Source organism: Orbicella faveolata, unplaced genomic scaffold (genome assembly GCF_042242905.1).
Source record: "Orbicella faveolata isolate gen_17 unplaced genomic scaffold, um_ofav_v1 contig_47, whole genome shotgun sequence".
Classification (NCBI taxonomy): Eukaryota; Metazoa; Cnidaria; class Anthozoa; order Scleractinia; family Merulinidae; genus Orbicella; species Orbicella faveolata.
The window spans coordinates 24,131,025-24,150,106 of NW_028301577.1; the positions used below are offsets into that span (position 1 = coordinate 24,131,025).

The 19,082-nt window shown below is 40.3% G+C and overlaps 1 protein-coding gene and 1 long non-coding RNA gene across 5 annotated transcripts in view; both read left to right on the forward strand.

Annotated features, from left to right (window-relative positions):
• Positions 1-19,082, forward strand: part of LOC110060977 (multifunctional protein CAD-like) — a 32,544-nt gene that overhangs the window by 12,651 nt on the left and 811 nt on the right. For all 4 annotated transcript variants that reach the window (XM_089280034.1, XM_089280036.1, XM_089280035.1 and 1 more), the window contains 26 exons: positions 2,299-2,381; positions 3,226-3,472; positions 4,981-5,079; positions 6,042-6,143; positions 6,392-6,514; positions 7,085-7,267; positions 7,595-7,813; positions 8,572-8,739; positions 8,886-9,068; positions 9,760-9,864; positions 10,314-10,547; positions 10,908-11,156; positions 11,559-11,723; positions 11,999-12,130; positions 12,612-12,813; positions 13,287-13,402; positions 13,859-14,074; positions 14,395-14,593; positions 15,024-15,181; positions 15,499-15,573; positions 16,068-16,209; positions 16,528-16,598; positions 16,879-17,004; positions 17,503-17,658; positions 18,267-18,368; positions 18,868-18,962. In XM_089280034.1, the coding sequence (XP_089136160.1) occupies positions 2,299-2,381; positions 3,226-3,472; positions 4,981-5,079; positions 6,042-6,143; positions 6,392-6,514; positions 7,085-7,267; positions 7,595-7,813; positions 8,572-8,739; positions 8,886-9,068; positions 9,760-9,864; positions 10,314-10,547; positions 10,908-11,156; positions 11,559-11,723; positions 11,999-12,130; positions 12,612-12,813; positions 13,287-13,402; positions 13,859-14,074; positions 14,395-14,593; positions 15,024-15,181; positions 15,499-15,573; positions 16,068-16,209; positions 16,528-16,598; positions 16,879-17,004; positions 17,503-17,658; positions 18,267-18,368; positions 18,868-18,962 (3,950 nt within the window). The remainder of the gene's footprint in view (positions 1-2,298; positions 2,382-3,225; positions 3,473-4,980; positions 5,080-6,041; positions 6,144-6,391; positions 6,515-7,084; positions 7,268-7,594; positions 7,814-8,571; positions 8,740-8,885; positions 9,069-9,759; positions 9,865-10,313; positions 10,548-10,907; positions 11,157-11,558; positions 11,724-11,998; positions 12,131-12,611; positions 12,814-13,286; positions 13,403-13,858; positions 14,075-14,394; positions 14,594-15,023; positions 15,182-15,498; positions 15,574-16,067; positions 16,210-16,527; positions 16,599-16,878; positions 17,005-17,502; positions 17,659-18,266; positions 18,369-18,867; positions 18,963-19,082) is intronic.
• On the forward strand, positions 80-1,800 carry LOC149097706 (uncharacterized). Its single transcript, XR_016204273.1, has 2 exons — positions 80-219; positions 660-1,800. It is a non-coding gene; the product is annotated as an uncharacterized LOC149097706 (long non-coding RNA).

Below are 19,082 nucleotides of genomic sequence, written 5' to 3' on the forward strand. Positions count from 1 at the left end.
TTGCCAGACCAGTCGCTTTCCATAGTAACTCTGCTTCCCTTTCCACGCTGTGTTGGTGGTCTTTTGAAAGATGGGTCTTGCTTCAAAAGGAAAAAACTACACAAACTTTTTACGAAGAAATCGAGGAAACTGGAACGTACTTTAACTAGTTGATCTGTTCCCGACGGTTGTCAAGATAACAAAGGATCGTGAGGCACTTAAATCAAGTTCACTGCAAAGGTAAGGAATCCAATTTTATAGGGATTTTCTGTTATGATAAGCTATAATTCTAAATAAATCAAACTAAGCAATGCATTGTGTGCTCTTTAAAAACCCCAAAAGCCGAAATTCACCTAAAAGGTTTCAGATCGACCTGAGAAAACGAGATAAATTCTGCAAAATAAGCTTAAGCTTGTTGTAAGTCCACCAAATCTATTTTGAGAGCCCAGGTGTTTCAACACCCAGTCAGCACGATGCAGCAAGTAGAAATTTGCAATGCTTATCATTTTTTCCTTTGAATTATTTATAAGGATTAACATTATATGAGATCTATAGTCTTTTCAATACATCAAGATGTAGGTTTTTTTTATTTGTCATTTATTTATGTCAGTTATTTATTTGTTTCCCACTGACTCATAATCTTTTTTATTCTTTTGATTTTGTTGTGTCATGAATTAAAGTCACCGCGAGGACAAGGAAATACAAGAAACATATTGATGATCCCACTATACCCATACCAAAATCTACAAGATTTGACCACATAAATTGCTTAAAGCAGTCTAGCTCCCAGGCCAGTTGATGTCATCTCCCTCTCTTGCATCACTTTTTCCTGGAGATCATTTCCAGCACCATGAACAGAACACCTCAGAGTTTTCGGCTCGCCTGAGTGAGATGGCTGTTGACAGAAATGTTGTGGATGGCTTTGATGGACTATGGAGTCAACCTTTATGCAAGAATTGAAGCTTCACAGAAGCATTTGATGAAATTGAGTTGCCTATACACTGTACCTGAAAAGACCACAGAAATACCAATTGATGTAATACACACAACAACTCAGATTTGTCCACAGACAGTGATTCAGATAATGATGTTGAAGTTTCTAGTTCTGACTCCTCTGAAGAAATTGAGAACTCTGACACTGATGGCCATTCACTGGACTCCCCTGATGAAAGTGAAACTAATTGTTCACAAGAAAAGAACATTTTCTGCCAAAGAATATGCCTGTATGGCTATTCTGGCCTTAATTTCAAGACATTGTATGACAATGAGAGGCTGCTAAAGATATCCTTGTTTTAATGAAACTACGGGTAATTTGTCCAGAGAATGTCACAGTACAGTTTTGCAAATTTACAGCAAGTGTGTGGAAACTGTGACCTTTTCATTTCTGACATCTGTGAGAGATGTCTTCCTCTTTTTCCTAAAGTCATAACGGATCAAGTCAAAAATTGTTCAACAGTGGGCTGTGATGGGTATGTGTGTGAATCTACAATTATATTAAATATATACATGCATATATCTACTTTTGGTTTTATTGAAATTGTAAATAATATATATACATTTATGCTGACAGGAATTTTTTGCCTAATCTATTTATCAGATCTGAGAGCATCCATTTTTCTATCAGTTAAACTCTGGGTGTTTGATTTAAGGGTCCATACGGGCACATATACACTAACAAATCAGGTTGGATCTAAAAAGCAATGTTATGAGTGCTATAGTTTTATGTTGAGTTGTCAGACTTAAACTGGAATTAATATAGTAACATTTGTTTGGAAATAATTACCTTGGAGCTTGACAACAATAAAAAGGTATGGAACTCTAGGGAAACGATCCTGTTGATTTTTACTAATTCACAGAAACTGATTCATGCACTGAGTTCATCTTTAATTTTGACATTTTGGGAAATTTATAGAAATTTCAAACACAATATTTCATGTGTTTTAGCTGTTCCCAAAAATTCCCAGTCATACTTTTCACTATTCCCAAATATTCCCAGAAATTCCAAGGTCTTGGATTAAGCATAATTTGCATGGCTTGGAATAACTTGGAATTCCTAGGAATTCCCAATAATTCCCAGTCATACTTCCACTATTCCCAAATATTCCCAGAAATTCCAAGGTCTTGGATAAAGCATAATTTGCATGTCTTGGAATAACTTGGAATTCCTAAGAATTCCTAGGAATTCCTAGGAATTCCCAGACTACTGAGAATTTAAGGACAATCTAATGTCATGTCTGAAGAAGCTGTGGTTAAAATAGTAGTTGTCAGTTGAACACATATTTTGCCATAAGCGCTTAAGTTCAATGTGCTCCTTTGCAGGCAGCTGAAGTGTCTTATGAGGATCTACTAGGAGCTAAACAACTTGGATTCTCTGATAAGCAAATTGCAAAATGTATTCGCAAGTAAGTTTTCCATTTGCGCACATGCTACATTTCATTTATTTCACATAAATGGTTCACAACAAAGCTTTGAAATCTGATAGTTATGAAAGTAATTGTTAAGCAACAGGTGACAAGTATAAACAATTATTGGATGAGGTTTTTGTGATATCCAGAATAATCAAGGTTGAGGTAGGGGTTACCAGCTGAAGCGGAAGGCTGAGGCTGATAACCCTTACCGAGACCTTGATTATTTTGGATATCACAAAAACTGAATCTAATAATTGTTTTATTATACATTGAACAAAAAAAATGGAAGTCATGTTTTTCTTTCTTCACTGACGGCAAGCAACACAAAGCGTAACTTGACATGATTACCCGTGACCTTGAGTGTCCTTGACACGATTACTGTATAACCTGCAGAGACGACGTCACAAGCGCTGATTTCGAAATTCGCTGTATGCTTTCGGCCAATCAGAAAAGAGATAGTGAGTTCAATGTATAATAGTAAAGGAAATCATAACAAGAGCTAAACATCATTCTTCTCAGTTCTGTCACTATCTGTCAGACTGGTAACCTCTGTAAACAAATAGTGTGTAGCATGTCAATAGCCCTCCCTCTCCCCCCTCTTTCTTTTTATCACGCTCTACCCCAAGGGAGCATTTACATAAGATCAGTTGCAAAACATTGTATCTGCACCAATAATTTCAAACAATGCCATATTTTCTGTAAAACAACACATTGTAATAAATTTTACAAACTGATTTTGCCACTCATTATAAAACATGCAATAATCTCTATACGCTCCACTACTGAATTTCTTCTAACTCATTAGGACAGGAGCTTAACCTTCTGTCTTTATTTTCAGCACTGAAATTGCAGTACGTAAGGTTCGTCAGCATTATGGCCTCACGCCATTTGTAAAGCAGATCGACACAGTAGCAGCAGAGTACCCCGCCTTCACAAACTACTTGTACCTGACTTACAATGCATGCGAGAATGATATTGACTTTGAAGGTGGAGCTTGTATGGTGATTGGCTCTGGTGTGTATAGGATCGGTAGTAGTGTGGAATTTGATTGGTGTGCTGTTGGGTGCATCAGGGAACTAAGAAAGGTATATTGTAGTTTTAATAGCATTTGCTGTTGTGGCATTGTGAAAAATGTGCAGTTTCAGGAAATAATATTATTGTACCCACTTCATGGAAGGTGACTGGGAATTCTTAGGGGAAGAAAGTTTAAGTGCGAAGAGTAAACAAGAATTTCTTAAGACTGGGAGCAAATTGTCAAACCAAAGCCTACCATGGGAGTGCTTTGAGTATTTTTGGAATAACAATAATAACTGAAATAAATATATCGTATTAGATGTTTTGGTGTGTAGTATCGCTGTATATTTTTACCAGTTGTGCCGTATTTTGACAAGCCTGTATGGCAAGTCAAAATGCAAACAACAAGTAAAAATATGTATGGGTTATTGACCAAGTGTGAGCTCAAGATGGCTGGATATTGGCCAAGTTCTTTTTTTGTGTGTTTATGGACCGAGACGGAGTCGAGGTCCAAAAACACACAAAAAAAGAACGAGGCCAATATCCAGCCACCTTGACTGAACAAGCTTGGTCAATAAAGGACTTATTATATGGCTTTCGGGGAAATTTTTCTTGCGGGACACAGTGGGAAAGTCCCGAGCAGGCAAGATAGCTCCATCTTGCCCACTCGGGTAGCCAATCACAGCGCAGGATTTGATTCATCTTGCCCGCTCACGGAGCTGGCCATATAATAAACAGCGATACTGCACACCAAAACATCTAATAAGAGATTTATTATTCAACTTCTGTGGTAAATAAATGTATCAATGAAAGAGGGAGAGTGTGACAGTTTTGCACGTGTTTGCCGACCTGTGTGGCAAACAGGTGCTTTACTGTACAAATATGGCAAACAGGTTTTCTACTGTACAATATCGCTATATATTTGTACTGTTATTTGGATGGTACTCGTTGCAGTTGGATAATAATGAGTTAAATCATGATCAAAAGTACACCTTGGTCCAGTTACAGTGTTTCATCATTTTATTTTTTTTTTAATATTTACACACACATAATATTTTTCCAGTGTATGTTACCTTGGAGTAAAGCCCTCTTTACCAACTGCATTCATTTGCTAAATGGAGGTTGGGTGCCTGAGACATCCAGGAGCTTCCACTATTGGCAGCCTGCTTGTAGATGAAGACTGCTCCCATGGCTGACAAAGCCTGGAAACTGAGCCATGAGCCCCCACACGGAAGGGGAGCCAGGCGCCCGTCACACTGAATTAGCAGTGGAAAGAGGGAGGGAAGGGAGGGGAAACGCTTGAAGAAGTGCTCCCATGCAAAACAATGCTTACCATTGACGTTATCACTGTGAAAGCTGCCAACACATCTCAGTCCAAGAGCGCATGGAAACCTGGTGCAAATACATGTACATATCACAAACGCCGCTTACTACTACGGGAATGCAGGCACTCTTTGTTAGTAACTCCGTTACATTGCTTTTAGCTGCACTTAATCCACATGGTGATTTTAGGCACCTATTGATTTGCCTTTAGTTTTAAAGGAAGCATCTATTGATGAAAATCTTTCTCAATTTTCAGTTAAAAAAGAAAACGATTATGGTGAACTACAACCCAGAGACTGTTAGTACAGATTATGATGAGTGCGAGAGACTGTACTTTGATGAAGTGTCATTTGAGGCAGGTGTAGCAAGGGTGTTGAATTCCCCAGCTATTGCTCTGTAATTCTGTAATTAGTGTCCCCATTTAGTGGTTATTTACTGCTATTTTAGTTTGACACTTAAATAAAGGTATTCTTCTTCTTCTTCTTCTTCTTCTTGTGTCAAGTCTTACCTAAAACTGAGCATGTCTACGACATGTCTGTCATTATTGAATTTACTGCTATAGTGAGTTTTAAAGCTGATGTTTTAAGCTATAGTTTTTCATGATAGGCATGCAGCTCTGATGAAGGGCTAATTCTTGAAATGTCAGCTTTGCAAGCTCTCCTTGGTAGTTAAATTACCATTGCCAACTTCAAGTTGATATACAGCAAAGTGTACTACGGTCCTTAGCTATTTTTACAACAAATGACTGCATACTGTATTCAACAAATTGACAGTAACTATTTACACCTTGGATCATGTGTACTAAAGGCATCCACAGTTAAGTGTTGATCGATACCCTTAATTGATACCTTGGATCAACATCTCGGTTGCCACTCAATCGACACTTGATCAACAGTTGGTCGATAGTCAGCCGAGTGTTGACTGACTTGTTTGCATCCATTGAAAATTAGTTGACTGTTGACCAAGTTGTCAATCGAGTGTCAACCGAGGTGTCGGCAGAGTGTTGATTGACTACCGATCAAGATGTCGATCAAGAGTATTGATTGAGGGTATTGATCAATACTTGACCGTGGATGCCTTTAGTACACATGATCTTACACCTTTACTCACACATACATATAACCTGAGTGGATAGAGGCACTGAGAAAGTAAAATATTGATGTGTCGCTAAAAACACAACTTACACTTTAATATCTCAGCCAGGTCTGTAATTTGTAACACTCTAACCAACATACTGATCATCATTAATAATAAGCCAACACAAGAAAGGAACCATTTTATGCAGTTAAAGTTAGACTTTTATGCATATAATGTTAGGTTGTCATGGATGTGTATGAGAAGGAGAATCCAGAAGGTATCATCCTGAGCATGGGAGGACAGTTACCAAACAACATAGCCATGCAGCTTCACAGGCAACAGGTTTGTGTCAGTCAATCAGTCAGTCGGTAAGTCCATCAGTTGGTTAATCCATCAGTCTGTTGGTCTGTTGGTCCATCAGTCTGTCAGCCCATCAGTCTGTCAGTCCATCGGTCTGTCAGACCATTGGTCTGTCGGTCCATGGGTCAGTCAGAAAAAACTTCTTAATAGAGTACCCATGTTGTTTTCTGTTTGGCAGGGCAAAAAAAGTAAACACACTTTAAAAACTAAGCTCTGTCTTTGTTGGTTAGGTTCGCATTCTTGGCACATCTCCTGAGATGATAGACAATGCAGAGAACAGATATAAATTCTCCAGAATGTTGGACAATGTTGGAATTTTACAGCCACAGTGGAAGGTTCTCACAACTCTGGAGGTGGGTAAGACAGAGGCCCTGCCCAGTCTTATAATCTTCTGTATGTGCCCTTCTTATTCCAAGTCTATATCTATATCTATATATTATAATTCACAAGGCTTTCCCATGACTGTGCATATTAACTAACTACTTAACAATTAAACATCTAAATATAAAATACGATCAGACTAAGACAAGTTAAAGGAGCTCAATCATGGCATTTTGAGTTATTTTGGTTGTGTACAAAATTACCTCTAAATTGAAGAAAACCTGAAAATAGTAGTTTACTAAGATAGAAAAACACCAAAGAGAAAATAAGAAACCATAAAAGAATAAGGATGGCTTCAGATGGAGAAGATTACCACGGATTTACAAACGAGGAACTTGAAAAGTTGTGCAAATTGTGATGTAGCTCCTTTAAACATTTACAGTTAAACACTTGGCCGTTTTCTTTTTCTTTTTTTGCAAAATGCTTGTATAAATTTCAGATTGCAACAGGGGATACAGCTATATTGTGCCAGCACATTGTATTTTAAATAGTTAATTTTGATTTTACTGTAACACCTTGCTTCTTAATTTATACCTTTGTAGGATGCAAAGAAGTTTTGTGCCACTGTAGGTTACCCTTGCCTGGTGCGACCATCCTATGTGCTCAGCGGTGCTGCTATGAATGTTGCTAATTCTGATAATGACCTTGCCATGTATCTGGGAAATGCTATGTCGGTATCAAGCGATCACCCAGTTGTCATCTCAAAATTTATTCAGGATGCTAAGGTGGGATGTGCTGGTTTAAAATGTGTATTAATAAAATGTCGCACAGTTTTACAAGAATCTTATGTGAAAGCTACATGTACGCTTTTTAATTTGGTAGGGTTTTACAACAATAATTATATTTTTACATGTATTTCACACATAACCAAAACAGCTGACTTAATATATTTGACTGAAATAGGTTTTTCAGCTGACACTTTTGTGGGAGTTTTTCACTTACACTGTGATTTTTCAAAGCACCCAGCCTCATCAACTTAGCATGGATGTCCACAACCACAAAACCTATTACCTAAGTGACACATTTTTTTTACCCCCCCCCCCTTTTTTCAGGAAATAGATGTGGATGCAGTAGCTTGTGATGGTGAGGTGGTTGTCATGGCAGTCTCTGAACATGTGGAGAATGCTGGTGTACATTCTGGTGATGCCACCATGGTCCTTCCTCCGCAAGATCTGAACGAGGAGACGCTCAAGAAAATACGCAAGATTTGTTTTGACATTGGGCAGGCCTTAATGGTTACTGGCCCTTTTAACATGCAGCTGATTGCTAAGGTAAGGGGTCAAGGTAAAGTCTTTGCTCAAGCGTAGTGGCGCATCAGGCCGGCTCTTGTCTCCAATCCTGGCATAATACGAGGCGGTCAAGAGTATTTCTACCCCCACCTGGATAGAATGCTACTCCACTGCAGGGTGCCTGGCAGCATTAATTAAATTTGCCAGTAGCCATTTAAACAAGAGTAATGTGAGAGTGATGTCGTGCCCAAGAATGCAACTGAGTGACCCCATGTAGGATTTGAACACAGACAGCTTGATCCAGAATTGACCATACTAATGCTTGGGCGACCGCCTAAAATTACTGCGAAAACCATAAACCGTATGTTTAACTGATCGTGTTAAAATAAAGGCTTTCTAGTCTAGTCTAGTCTAGTCTAAGTGCTTGCCAATTGAACTTACCGCACCGTAATTAGTAACTTTTGGAAGCAAATTGTTGTAAGTACAGCGAACGTGGTCAACAAAATTTCCCGTAATTCCGGTTGCGCCTTATAACAGGGTATTTAGGTGAAATTTTCATTTTGCTTACTTGTCACAATCGTCTTAAAAAGTTTAGGGTGCGTCTTATAACCGAGTGCGTCTTATAAGTGAATAAATACGGTACATACATTACATAGGGAAAGTCCCGAATTTTTATCCAGTGTAACACATTAGCAATGTTTGGAGAGAGTTTTGGTTTAGGTGTTTTGTTGTTAACCTTTCTTTGTTGCAGCTGGGAGAAACTACAAGAACAAACTTTGCTATTGTGCTTTGATTTGCAGGATAATGAACTTAAAGTGATCGAGTGCAATCTCCGTGTGTCCCGCACATTCCCATTTGTGTCCAAGACTCTTGATCACGACTTTATTGCTATGGCAACACGGGTCATCTGTGGCGTGCCCGTGGAGCCAGCTCTGGATTGCACGGGATTTGGACGAGTTGGTGTTAAGGTAAATTCATTTTTTCCTTTAACCAACTTAGGGACAGCATAGTCTTTTTAGATGGTGAAATGTTTCTATGAAACATGGATGCTTGTGGGCTATCTGTGTAGACAAGCCAGTACTATATTTGTAATTTTTTTGTTTGTTCCTTCAAGGTCCCACAGTTTTCATTTTCGCGTTTGGCCGGGGCTGATGCCATGTTGGGTGTGGAGATGTCCAGTACAGGAGAAGTGGCTTGTTTTGGTGAGAATCGATATGAGGCCTATCTCAAGGGAATTCTTAGCACTGGATTTAAGATTCCTAAAGAGTGCATCCTGCTGTCGATTGGAAGCTTTAAGGTACGCAGAGAATGTTTCATCTTTAAGGTGTATTTTCTAAAATTTCATTGTAACTAAGCAATCGCCAGTGATCATACGTTACTTGCAAGAAATTTTGGATGAATTTAATTTCAGACACAAAACGTGTCCGAAAATAACACCGTCCGAGAGTTTTAAGCGTTTGAAATTTTTAGCCTGCGAACAGGCTCCCGGCAAGCCCGAACCGATCGCTTCACTCTCCAAGTTCTTCAGTTTCGCGCTCGCCAAATTTTTTTTTTCCGTCCTCGCCTGGAGCCTGTTCGTAGGCAAGAAATTTGAAGTGTCCCAAATATTTATTTAATTTAATTATTTATATTTAAAATTTTTAAGTAGCTCCCAAACTCGTAGTTTACTTTATGAAGTGAACTCTACCTGGGACAGTGCTAGAGATATATAACGGCTTGATAGAATTTGTGTTGTTTTCTCGACGGTGTATGGGTGCAGTAAAACTATCAATTTTGCAGATGTTGTTTCAGTCTAATTCGTGTTTTGTTGGCGCAAATTTACTTAAGCTATTTCAACAAAGTGTCTGAAATTTTTGTCCCAAACTTGTCCGAAATGAGATGAAAAGTGTCCGAAAATTAAACGTTCGAAATTTTAATCTAATTGTGTAAGTGATTGAAATCTACTGACACACGTGTTTGTATGTTGTTGTTTGTTGTTGATTATCTAGTCCAAGAATGAGATGCTGCCCAGTGTGAGGACAATGCATGAGTTAGGATTCAAGTTATACGCTAGTCCTGGGACAGCTGATTTCTACACGGAGCATGGAATCACGGTCAGTTGCAACTTAAAAGCACCAATTTTCTTTACTAATAACCACACGTGTCATATAAGTTACAAGAATTCACTGTGACGATCAGTTTAAAATTTGATTGAAGATTCTTTGATCTTGCCTATTTTAGAATAAGACGTAATGAAAGTATAAGATTTGGTTGAGATATGTAGGGTGTGCTTTATTTTAAAATCTGGCGTTCAATCAGACTTGTTCAATATTTCATACAAAGAACTGACCTCGTTTTTGCCTGTGAACCACACGTGTACCTAGTCACAAGATAGGTGCTGATTGGTTAACAAGCCATGACAGTTTGCCACGATAGTGTAGCCACTAGAGTAACGCCACAAGTGCCTGCTTGATGGGGCTCTCGTTTCTAAGTAAGGCTTACTTTTTTGAAGTTGACAAGTTCTGAGTAATGTCTTGTTAATAATTTTCCTTTTCCCGCACAGGTTAAACCAGTGGATTGGCCGTTTGAGGAAGGTGGTAACGGAGCCACGGAGCAGAGTATCCTGGACTACCTTGCACAGAACAAGTTTGATTTGGTGATCAATCTTCCTTTAAGGAACACAGGGTCGAGACGGGCGTCTTCATTCATAACACATGGGTACCGCACGCGCAGAATGGCTATAGATTATTCCATCCCTCTCATTACCGACATCAAGTGTGCTAAGTTATTAATTGAGGTAATCATGAATAAAATAGTTTAGATCCCTACGACAGTTGATGATTAAAGTAACTATTGAAACGTTTAGTACACGTATGCAAACCTCAACTCGAAAATAATGCCTGTTGTGTAAAATAAGTGAATACAGGACCAGAGCAGTTTTCTTTTAAGAGTGAATTGGAATAAAAAGATGTTAAACTTTCTTCCAGAAGTGGACAAAATTACTAAACCCTATAACCAACGTTCTTTAAATAAGTCAGGAACTTGGAATTTAATCAGTTGTAATAACAGTGTATCTCTTAACATGCCTGTAACCCTTTCTGTAGAGCTTATAAAATGTAGCCATAACAACGACCTTTTTGTTTCATGATGTTTTCAGGCCCTGAAGAGAATTGGTGGAGCCCCCAAAGTCAAGACACACATTGACTGCATGTCATCCGGGCGAGTGGTTCGTCTGCCTGGTATGATTGACGCGCATGTGCACATGCGTGAGCCTGGTGCCACCCACAAGGAAGATTTCTCATCCGGGACAGCGGCTGCTCTCGCTGGTGGCGTGACAATGGTGTTGGTCATGCCAAACACTAACCCTGCCATTGTCGATGAATCAGCATTCAATCTGGTTAGAAAGGTAAGGCAAGAGGCGTGATACAAGCGTTACACTTGTGCTAGCTATACGAAACTCTTACCCTGCTATTGTCAATGAATCCGCATTTAATCTTGTTAGAAAGGTAAGGCTAGTAGCGTGACGCAAGCGTAATGCTTGTGTTAGCTTTACGTCATTTTATCTGGTTAGAACGATAAGGCAAGTGGCGTGACACAAGCATAACACTTGTGTTAGCTGTACCAAACATTTAATCGGTCATTTTCATCTGGTTAAAAAGGTAACGCTAGTAGCGTGACGCAAGCATTACACTTGTGTCAGCTTTACCAAACAATAAACCTGCTTTAGTCAGTATATCATCGTTTAACCTAATCAGGAAAGTAAGATAAGGGATTTCACACCGTGACGGTCTGCCCTTTTATTTTTCAGTTGGCGTCAGCTGGTGCGCGCTGTGATTATGGCCTGTACCTGGGCGCCAGTGCTGATAATTATTCAACAGTCAAAGATTTAGCTCACCTGTCTGCTGGTCTCAAAATGTATCTTAATGAGACTTTTACAACGCTTAGACTTGATGATATGTCAACTTGGATGAAGGTGAGTGTCCTAACTCTATTAAGACTATTAAGAAAGTCAATTCCTGATAAAAAGATATGATGCAATCCAACACCGAAATACTTAATAAGTTTCTGTTTTGTTTATCATATGTGTTTGTTTGTGTACCGTGTTGTCAATTGCTAAAGTAGTAACAAATGCTCTGACACTATGAATTTTGCTTGCAGTTTTTTAAATCACACATGGCTCAATCTCGTGACTTTTACCGTTTCGAGTTTAGATGACCTTGAATCACGGTTTCACGCTTTTGTTTTTAGCATCTTGAACAGTGGCCAAAACACATCCCTCTAGTGTGCCACGCTGAAGGAAGAACCACTGCTGCCATCTTACTGTTAGCGGAGCTGGCTGAAAGACCTGTTCACATTGCTCATGTGGCACGAAAAGAAGAGGTAAACATTGTACTTAAATAATCAGGTGATTACTACAAAAAACGTTATCCATGTCTGTCTGTCTGTCTGTCTGTCTGTCTGTCTGTCTGTCTGTCTGTCTGTCTGTCTGTCACCCAGCCTGCCTGCCTGCCTGCCTGCCTGCCTTCTCGCCTGAAAGCCTGGAAGCTTGTTCTTTCATGCCCAGCTATCTACCTGCCTCCCTGCTTTCTTATTTTCCTGCTGTCGCTCTGCATGTGGACATTCGCATTCGCCTATTGGTAGATTGCTCTCCCCCAAAAAGCCCAGATTGAAAGTTTACTGAAGGTTTCTTCAATGAAACTTGTTCATTGTCATAATTTGTGCACTGGTCTCCAAATGCAGTCAGTGTTTTACTTTTAAACTGATCTTATGTTGTAAACAAAGTGCTGCTAAACGCGTTCTATTCGTTCCCCGTCTATAATTCTGCTAATTCTTGGTAAAGGTACATGTATTTGTTGAATAGATTCTTGTGATTCGTGCTGCTAAAGAGAAAGGAATCCAGGTCACGTGTGAAGTATCACCGCACCATTTGTTTTTGACGGAGGATGACGCGGACAGGATTGGCGGCAAGAGGTATGGGGTCAAGCCACCGCTTGTCACGGCTGAGGACCAGAAGGCACTCTGGGACAATCTTGACGTCATTGACTGCTTTGCTACTGATCATGGTAAGTACCAATGATGAAACATCGTGTTTGATCGTCTTGTCGTGTGACGATGTTTGTGTTCCAAATCTGAGCAACCAAATAACTTGTTTTTGCGGATTTCTAAAGATGTTTTCCTTTTTTGCGACCGTAATTAAGGCAAAGGGGTGTTATCTAGTTATTCTTTTTGAGGATATCAAATAACAAACATACCATTAAAGCGTCATTAAGCCGCCCTCTTGAAAGTTATTAGACTCAAATTAACGTCAAGTTATTCTCCTAGACATGGTTTGTAAGCGTGAACTGAGTTCTTTTTAAAAGAAATGAGCCCATCCCTGGCAGTGGGAGCCTTTGGGTAACACCATAGTAGGAGGGACGTCAAGTGGCAAAAATAGATTGATCACACACAAGATAGTTTCCAAGCCACGTCGTACGCAACACGCTTGGGCTGTGCGTATCATTGTGTTATGACAGATTGTCGTTTTGTTGTTCTGTAGCACCACACACACTGGAAGAGAAAGATTCTGAGAAACCACCGCCTGGATTTCCTGGCCTGGAGACCATGCTTCCTCTTTTGTTGACTGCAGTTCACCAGGGGCGATTGACGATTGATGTAAGAAACAAACCATGTTTATTTCCCAGCTTGTGAAGGCAGCCACCCATGGGTACCTGTGTAACTAGCAAACAGCTCTGTACTGATTTAGTAACTGGGTTATAAGTAAACTGTTATGCAAGCACTTTCTGTAGATACTATTAACGAGCAAACATGCTCTTGATTAAAGCGACCAGAATGAGTGAATACTTTACAAAAGACTAGGGCGACACATTATTTGCCCGTCTTTCGCTTTACCCAGGCCCTAGGAGCTCGCTCGTTCGTACAAATTACATGCTTACTATTTCTCGAACAATGTTTTTTTTTTTTATTAAAGTGGACTGTTTCGGTGTTAAGTCAGTAAAAACAACAGATGTATTGGACATTGTTTGTCAGTATCAATGAACTTTCTAGCATGTAATTTTAAAGAATGGCGTAATGGTACAAGTTAATGCATATTGCGTGTTTTGCTTTCAGGATATCATCCTTCGCTTGTGCACAAATCCACGACAAATCTTCAGTCTTCCCGAGCAGAAGGACACGTACGTGGAAGTGGAAATTGGTGAAGAATGGAGTATTCCGTCAGCCATGACTTACTCCAAAGCTCAGTGGACACCGTTTGCTGGGATGAAAGTCAACGGCTGCGTCAGAAGAGTTGTACTGAGGGGCGAGACAGCTGTCATAGACGGCAAGGTATGTCCAGTTATAACTTCACTTGGGTTCATTTTTGTATTGACAACCAGGTCAGATAGAAATTTCAAGTGAATAAACTAAAGCTGGTTATTATTACTTGTTTAGGCTATAACAGACGGATGTATAAAGACAGATAAAAAATAAATAATTTTTGGTCGTTGTGATTCATGTTCTCGTGTAACCCTGAATTTGGTCATCTCATGTTGTTTGCGGAGCACACGACTTAAAAATATGCTAAGATGTATAACGCACATGTTCTTGTTGGGTTTGTCGATTTGCTCATGACCCTCTGTTCGTAATTCATTTTATAATCGTTGTAGGTGTTGGCAGCACCTGGATCAGGACAGGATGTACGGGTGATGAGCTCAGTGGCTCCTCCGCCACCTATCTACCAGCCTCAGCCCCTTGTTCCACCAGGCAGCCCGAGGAAGACAGACAGTCGCTGGGCCTTTCCACCCTCTGTCCATCGGTTTGTTGATACGCATCTCGGAGCTGAACCTCTGGCCTTGCCTTTAGGAGGTACTGTTTTGACAACACGTGTGTGATCATGCTGACGTACAACTTCCAAAATAGTAACCTTGTAGAATTGTGTGCGACAGTGGATGGGCTTCGCGCCAAAACTGACGCTGCCAACTGTTTAAGAGCAGTCTCGCGGGCACACAATGGTCAAACGTACGGCGCGCGTTTTCATTCCTCGTCAAAACCGCATTTACTGAATGTAAATCTTGCTGGCAAATTCATAAAATTTGCTACTTATCACAAAGAATATGGACAGAGAATTGACAATTGTTATATCCAGCAGTTTTGTCGCCACGCATTTTAGTTTGCTCCTGTATTGCAGTGTCGGATTTCGAAGTTAGAGGTCACACTTACTTTTCTGACTCGATAGCTCTGGACAGATTTGCAGAAGATTTCATTCATTTACTGTTATTACTGCTTTTCTTTTCAGAGGGGACTCCAGAGTCTGTACCACACTCTCTTCTTACCCCTCCCCTGGCAGTGTCACCTGGTGCGCATCCTCATATTCCACTGACACTCCCCCGGGTGCCAGCCCATGTCTTTTTGGGTCAACACATTCTGAGCGCCAGCAAATTCAACAGAGAACAGGTATATTAATTATTATTAATGATGCAGTTTTAGAGGTTTCATTGGCTTAGCCATCGCGGTATATGAGCAATTATACCGTGTTCTATAAATATGGTAAGCGCACGCGTTATTTTTTGGGGGGGCGTTTTTCTTTTTATTTTGTTTTCGTTTTCCATACTTTGGGACGTTTTTAATAAAACAGTTATTATGAAATGATCATAGCCATGTATCTATGATCTCATATCGAAAGCGCGCTGGTGGAATAATTGTTAATTAGCTGGTCCTAGCTCTTGGTTGATAAGATATCTTTGTAATGTTATTATCCTGTCTTTACTCAGCTTCATTACTTATTCAACGTGGCTCATTACATGCGACTAATCGTACAAAGAGAGAGTGGACTGGATCTTCTTAAGGTAATGACTTCTCTGCTGATTGGTTAAAACTTGCCACGTGACGTGACATTGTGAACTTGTGGACAACGGTCTACCGTGAGTAAAGAGTGAATGCTAAAAATGAAAACCATGAAGCGTTATCTTTTTGTTTTGTTTTGTTTTTTCGGTCACGGAGCTATCGCCTTCTCGGCCGTATCCTCACCTGGCACATTTTCATCTAAAAACTTATCACCGTTATTAAACTGAATTTGGCTTTGCGTCCACACGTGAACGTTGATACTGTTGAAAACCTGATTTTCGTTTTTGGGTGGAACGCGTTTTCCCTCCACTAGGCCTGATCCAGTAGGCCTGATCTTTTACTGTGCTCTCGGCTTCGGTCCCCGTCCGCCTTCGTAGACTTAGCAGTTACGCTATCAGATAAAACGTTATGCGACCAAAAATTGTGGCTACATGTAGGACACGAGATTGTTTGATTGATTGATTGATTGATTGATTGATTGATTGCTTGATTACAGGGTAGGGTAATGGCATCGTTATTCTATGAAGTCAGCACCCGAACATCATCTTCGTTTGGTGCGGCGATGCAAAGACTCGGCGGGTCTGTGATCTTCATGAAGGAACACGATTCCTCAGCCAAGAAAGGAGAAAGCTTAGCAGGTAACGCATTACATTCAAAGGAAAAAAGTCGACTAGCTTGTACTTTAGAATTTTACGGACGGTTTGTTTTACCCGATCCTTGTGGGAGACTGAAGGTGGAGAATATTTTTGTTTGAGAAACAGACTTCTCGATAAATTAAATGTATGTCTCCCTCTCTCGAAGTAATAAGGCTCTCTTCAGATGCAGAGCGATATCTCATCATGCTTTTTGCAGTAGCTGACCACGGTTGAATGGTAAAGAAACGGCGAAAGTAATGCGCCCGTTTGGCCATGAGGAAAACCATTCTGTTTTAATGGTTATTTATGTGTTTGTTGCAGATTCAGTGCAGGTGATGTCATCTTACTGTGATGTGGTGGTGATTCGACATCCACAGCCTGGAGCAGTTCAGGTAAGCCATCCGTGTCGGTCGGTCGGTCAGTCAGACACAGGCAGGCAGGCAGGCAGTCAGTCAGTCAGTCAGTCGGTCGGTTAGTCCGTCCGTCCGTCCGCCCGTCAGTCAAAAAAGTCAGCTTTAAATCGCATTTTTGTGATCTGATCCAAATCAGCATCAATAGTAAATAACAAATCTCTTTCTGCTCTCATTTACTGGAATTTATATGCAGTTTTTTTCTGGCTATGAGATCATAGTTGAGAGTGGTGCTCATATTCAGGTATTTTCCCAACTACAGGAAGCTGCGGAACACTGCCGCAAGCCAGTTATCAACGCAGGCGATGGAGTTGGAGAACACCCGACCCAGGCCCTTTTGGACGTGTTTACCATCCGTGAGGAGATTGGTACTGTGAACGGTTTGACGGTAAGTACTGATTAGAGACTTGGCTTTTGTTAAGTGTTAGATTTGGCTGTGAAGCGTCTTGTTCTTACCTTGAGGTATCGTTTCTTTTTACCACGTGTAAGTCGCAATATTTTCCTCGTGTTGTAAACGCAGCTTTTTCAGTTTTCGAACAGCGCCTGTACAAAAGTATTTTCAGGGAAGTGAACTCTAAGAGCGGTCCGGGTTCGAGCCCTGGCCAGGGACATTGTGTTGTGTTCTTGGGCAAGACACTTAACTCTCACAGTGCCTCTCTCCACCCAGGTGTATAAATGAGAACCGGCGAACTTAATGCTTGGGGTAACCCTGCGGTGGACTAGCATCCCATCCAGGGAGGGGGGGGGGGGGGGGGGAGTAGAAATACTCCTAGTCGTTTCATGCTACAGAAAGCGGGATAAGCTCCGGCCTGATGAGCCACTTGGCTTGTATGCAGACTTTACCTAACACCAAGAAACCTTTCTTTGTCGTTTGTGTTTTGTTTAGGTAACAATGGTGGGAGACTTGAAGAATGGCCGTACTGTTCACTCATTGGCCAAGCTTCTCTGTCTTTATAACGTCACGCTCCGTTACGTTTCACCCGCTGCACTGCGCATGCCTGACTCGGTGCAGGAGTATGTTCAAAGCAAAGGGATCCAGCAGGTATATAAAAAATGCTTTTGCCAGAATAACACGCTCTTCTAATACAAGAACGTGATGACCAATGATTTTTCTTTGTTATAAAGTAGCTGGTTGTCCTTTTCTATCGGCGCGCGTTTGAACTAGTTAAATGCTCTACATCAGTGGACTTTGCTACAAGATACCTTCACTACACATAATTAACTTGAGGCGAAATAGCTAATGAAGGTCAATATTTGTTGTTCTTGTGATTAGTCTTCCAAAGGCTTGTCTTGACTAACCGGTTATTTTTCGATTTATTTTGATTGTTTTGTTCCTTAGAAAGCTATGATGTTGAAGTTTTCTTCAACTTTAAATTATTTTTGCTACAAAATCGTGATATAGCACCTTTGAACAAAAGTGCACTCCATCCTAGCTCTGATTTTTTAAAAGCGTCTTTGACTTAATTTGTCTGAGTGTGTTACTTATGGGATGTTTTACTGAAATTAAACTGGTTCATGGAAGTGTGATGAGAATCAGGGCCTTTGGACCATCTGAGGAGAAATAGTCTTCATCTATTTATGTCAAATTCTGGCACTGATAGAGAATTAAATCAAACTATCTGACGTTCTTGGCTTGTATTGTTTTAACAGAAAGAATATCTTCACCTCATGGATGCCCTTCCTGACACGGACGTTCTTTACGTGACGCGAATTCAACGCGAAAGATTTGAAAGCCAAGAAGAGTACGAAAAGGTAAATACCTTGGTCTTTACAGACTAACAATGTATGTGAAAGCTTCGGACAGCAGTCTCTTGAATTTAGGAAAGGAAAAGCAGTCTGTGAGCCAAAGAACGTGAGAGGAAACAGATTAGTTAATTTTTTCTTCGTGGTTGTCCCTTGTTGAGAGGCTACTGACGCGCTTGTAAGTTCGTAAACCTTCACTAATTATTATAACCGTTTGTTCTTGTGATTGTCGATGTTTGAGTTCGTAAACGATCTGTAATCGTTTGTCCTAGTGGTTGTCGAGGTTTGTTTAACAGAGAAGTCAACAAGACTGTCCGTGAATTTGCTTGGCGCAATTCGGAGCATATTTTGACTTCTCAGTTTCTCCAGTAGGTATTCGTCTAGCCTTAACAATTGAGATTCATTGTTGATTGACTGACTGATTGATTGATCGATCGATTGGTTGATTGATTGATTGATTGATTGATTGATTTATTGGCTCACTGACTGACTGATTGATTGACATCAGGTGTTTGGAAGTTACGTCATCACACCTCAGATTCTAACAGAAGCTAAAGAAAAGATGGTGGTTATGCATCCCTTGCCGCGTGTGAATGAAATCAGGTGAGGCCTGTAAATAATGGGGGACTTCAGATTTGATTACGAGTGTAAGATTGAGTACGAGTACGACTTCTTAATTCTAGTTTGCAGGCTCCACTTTATCACATCACATACCCTTCTCGA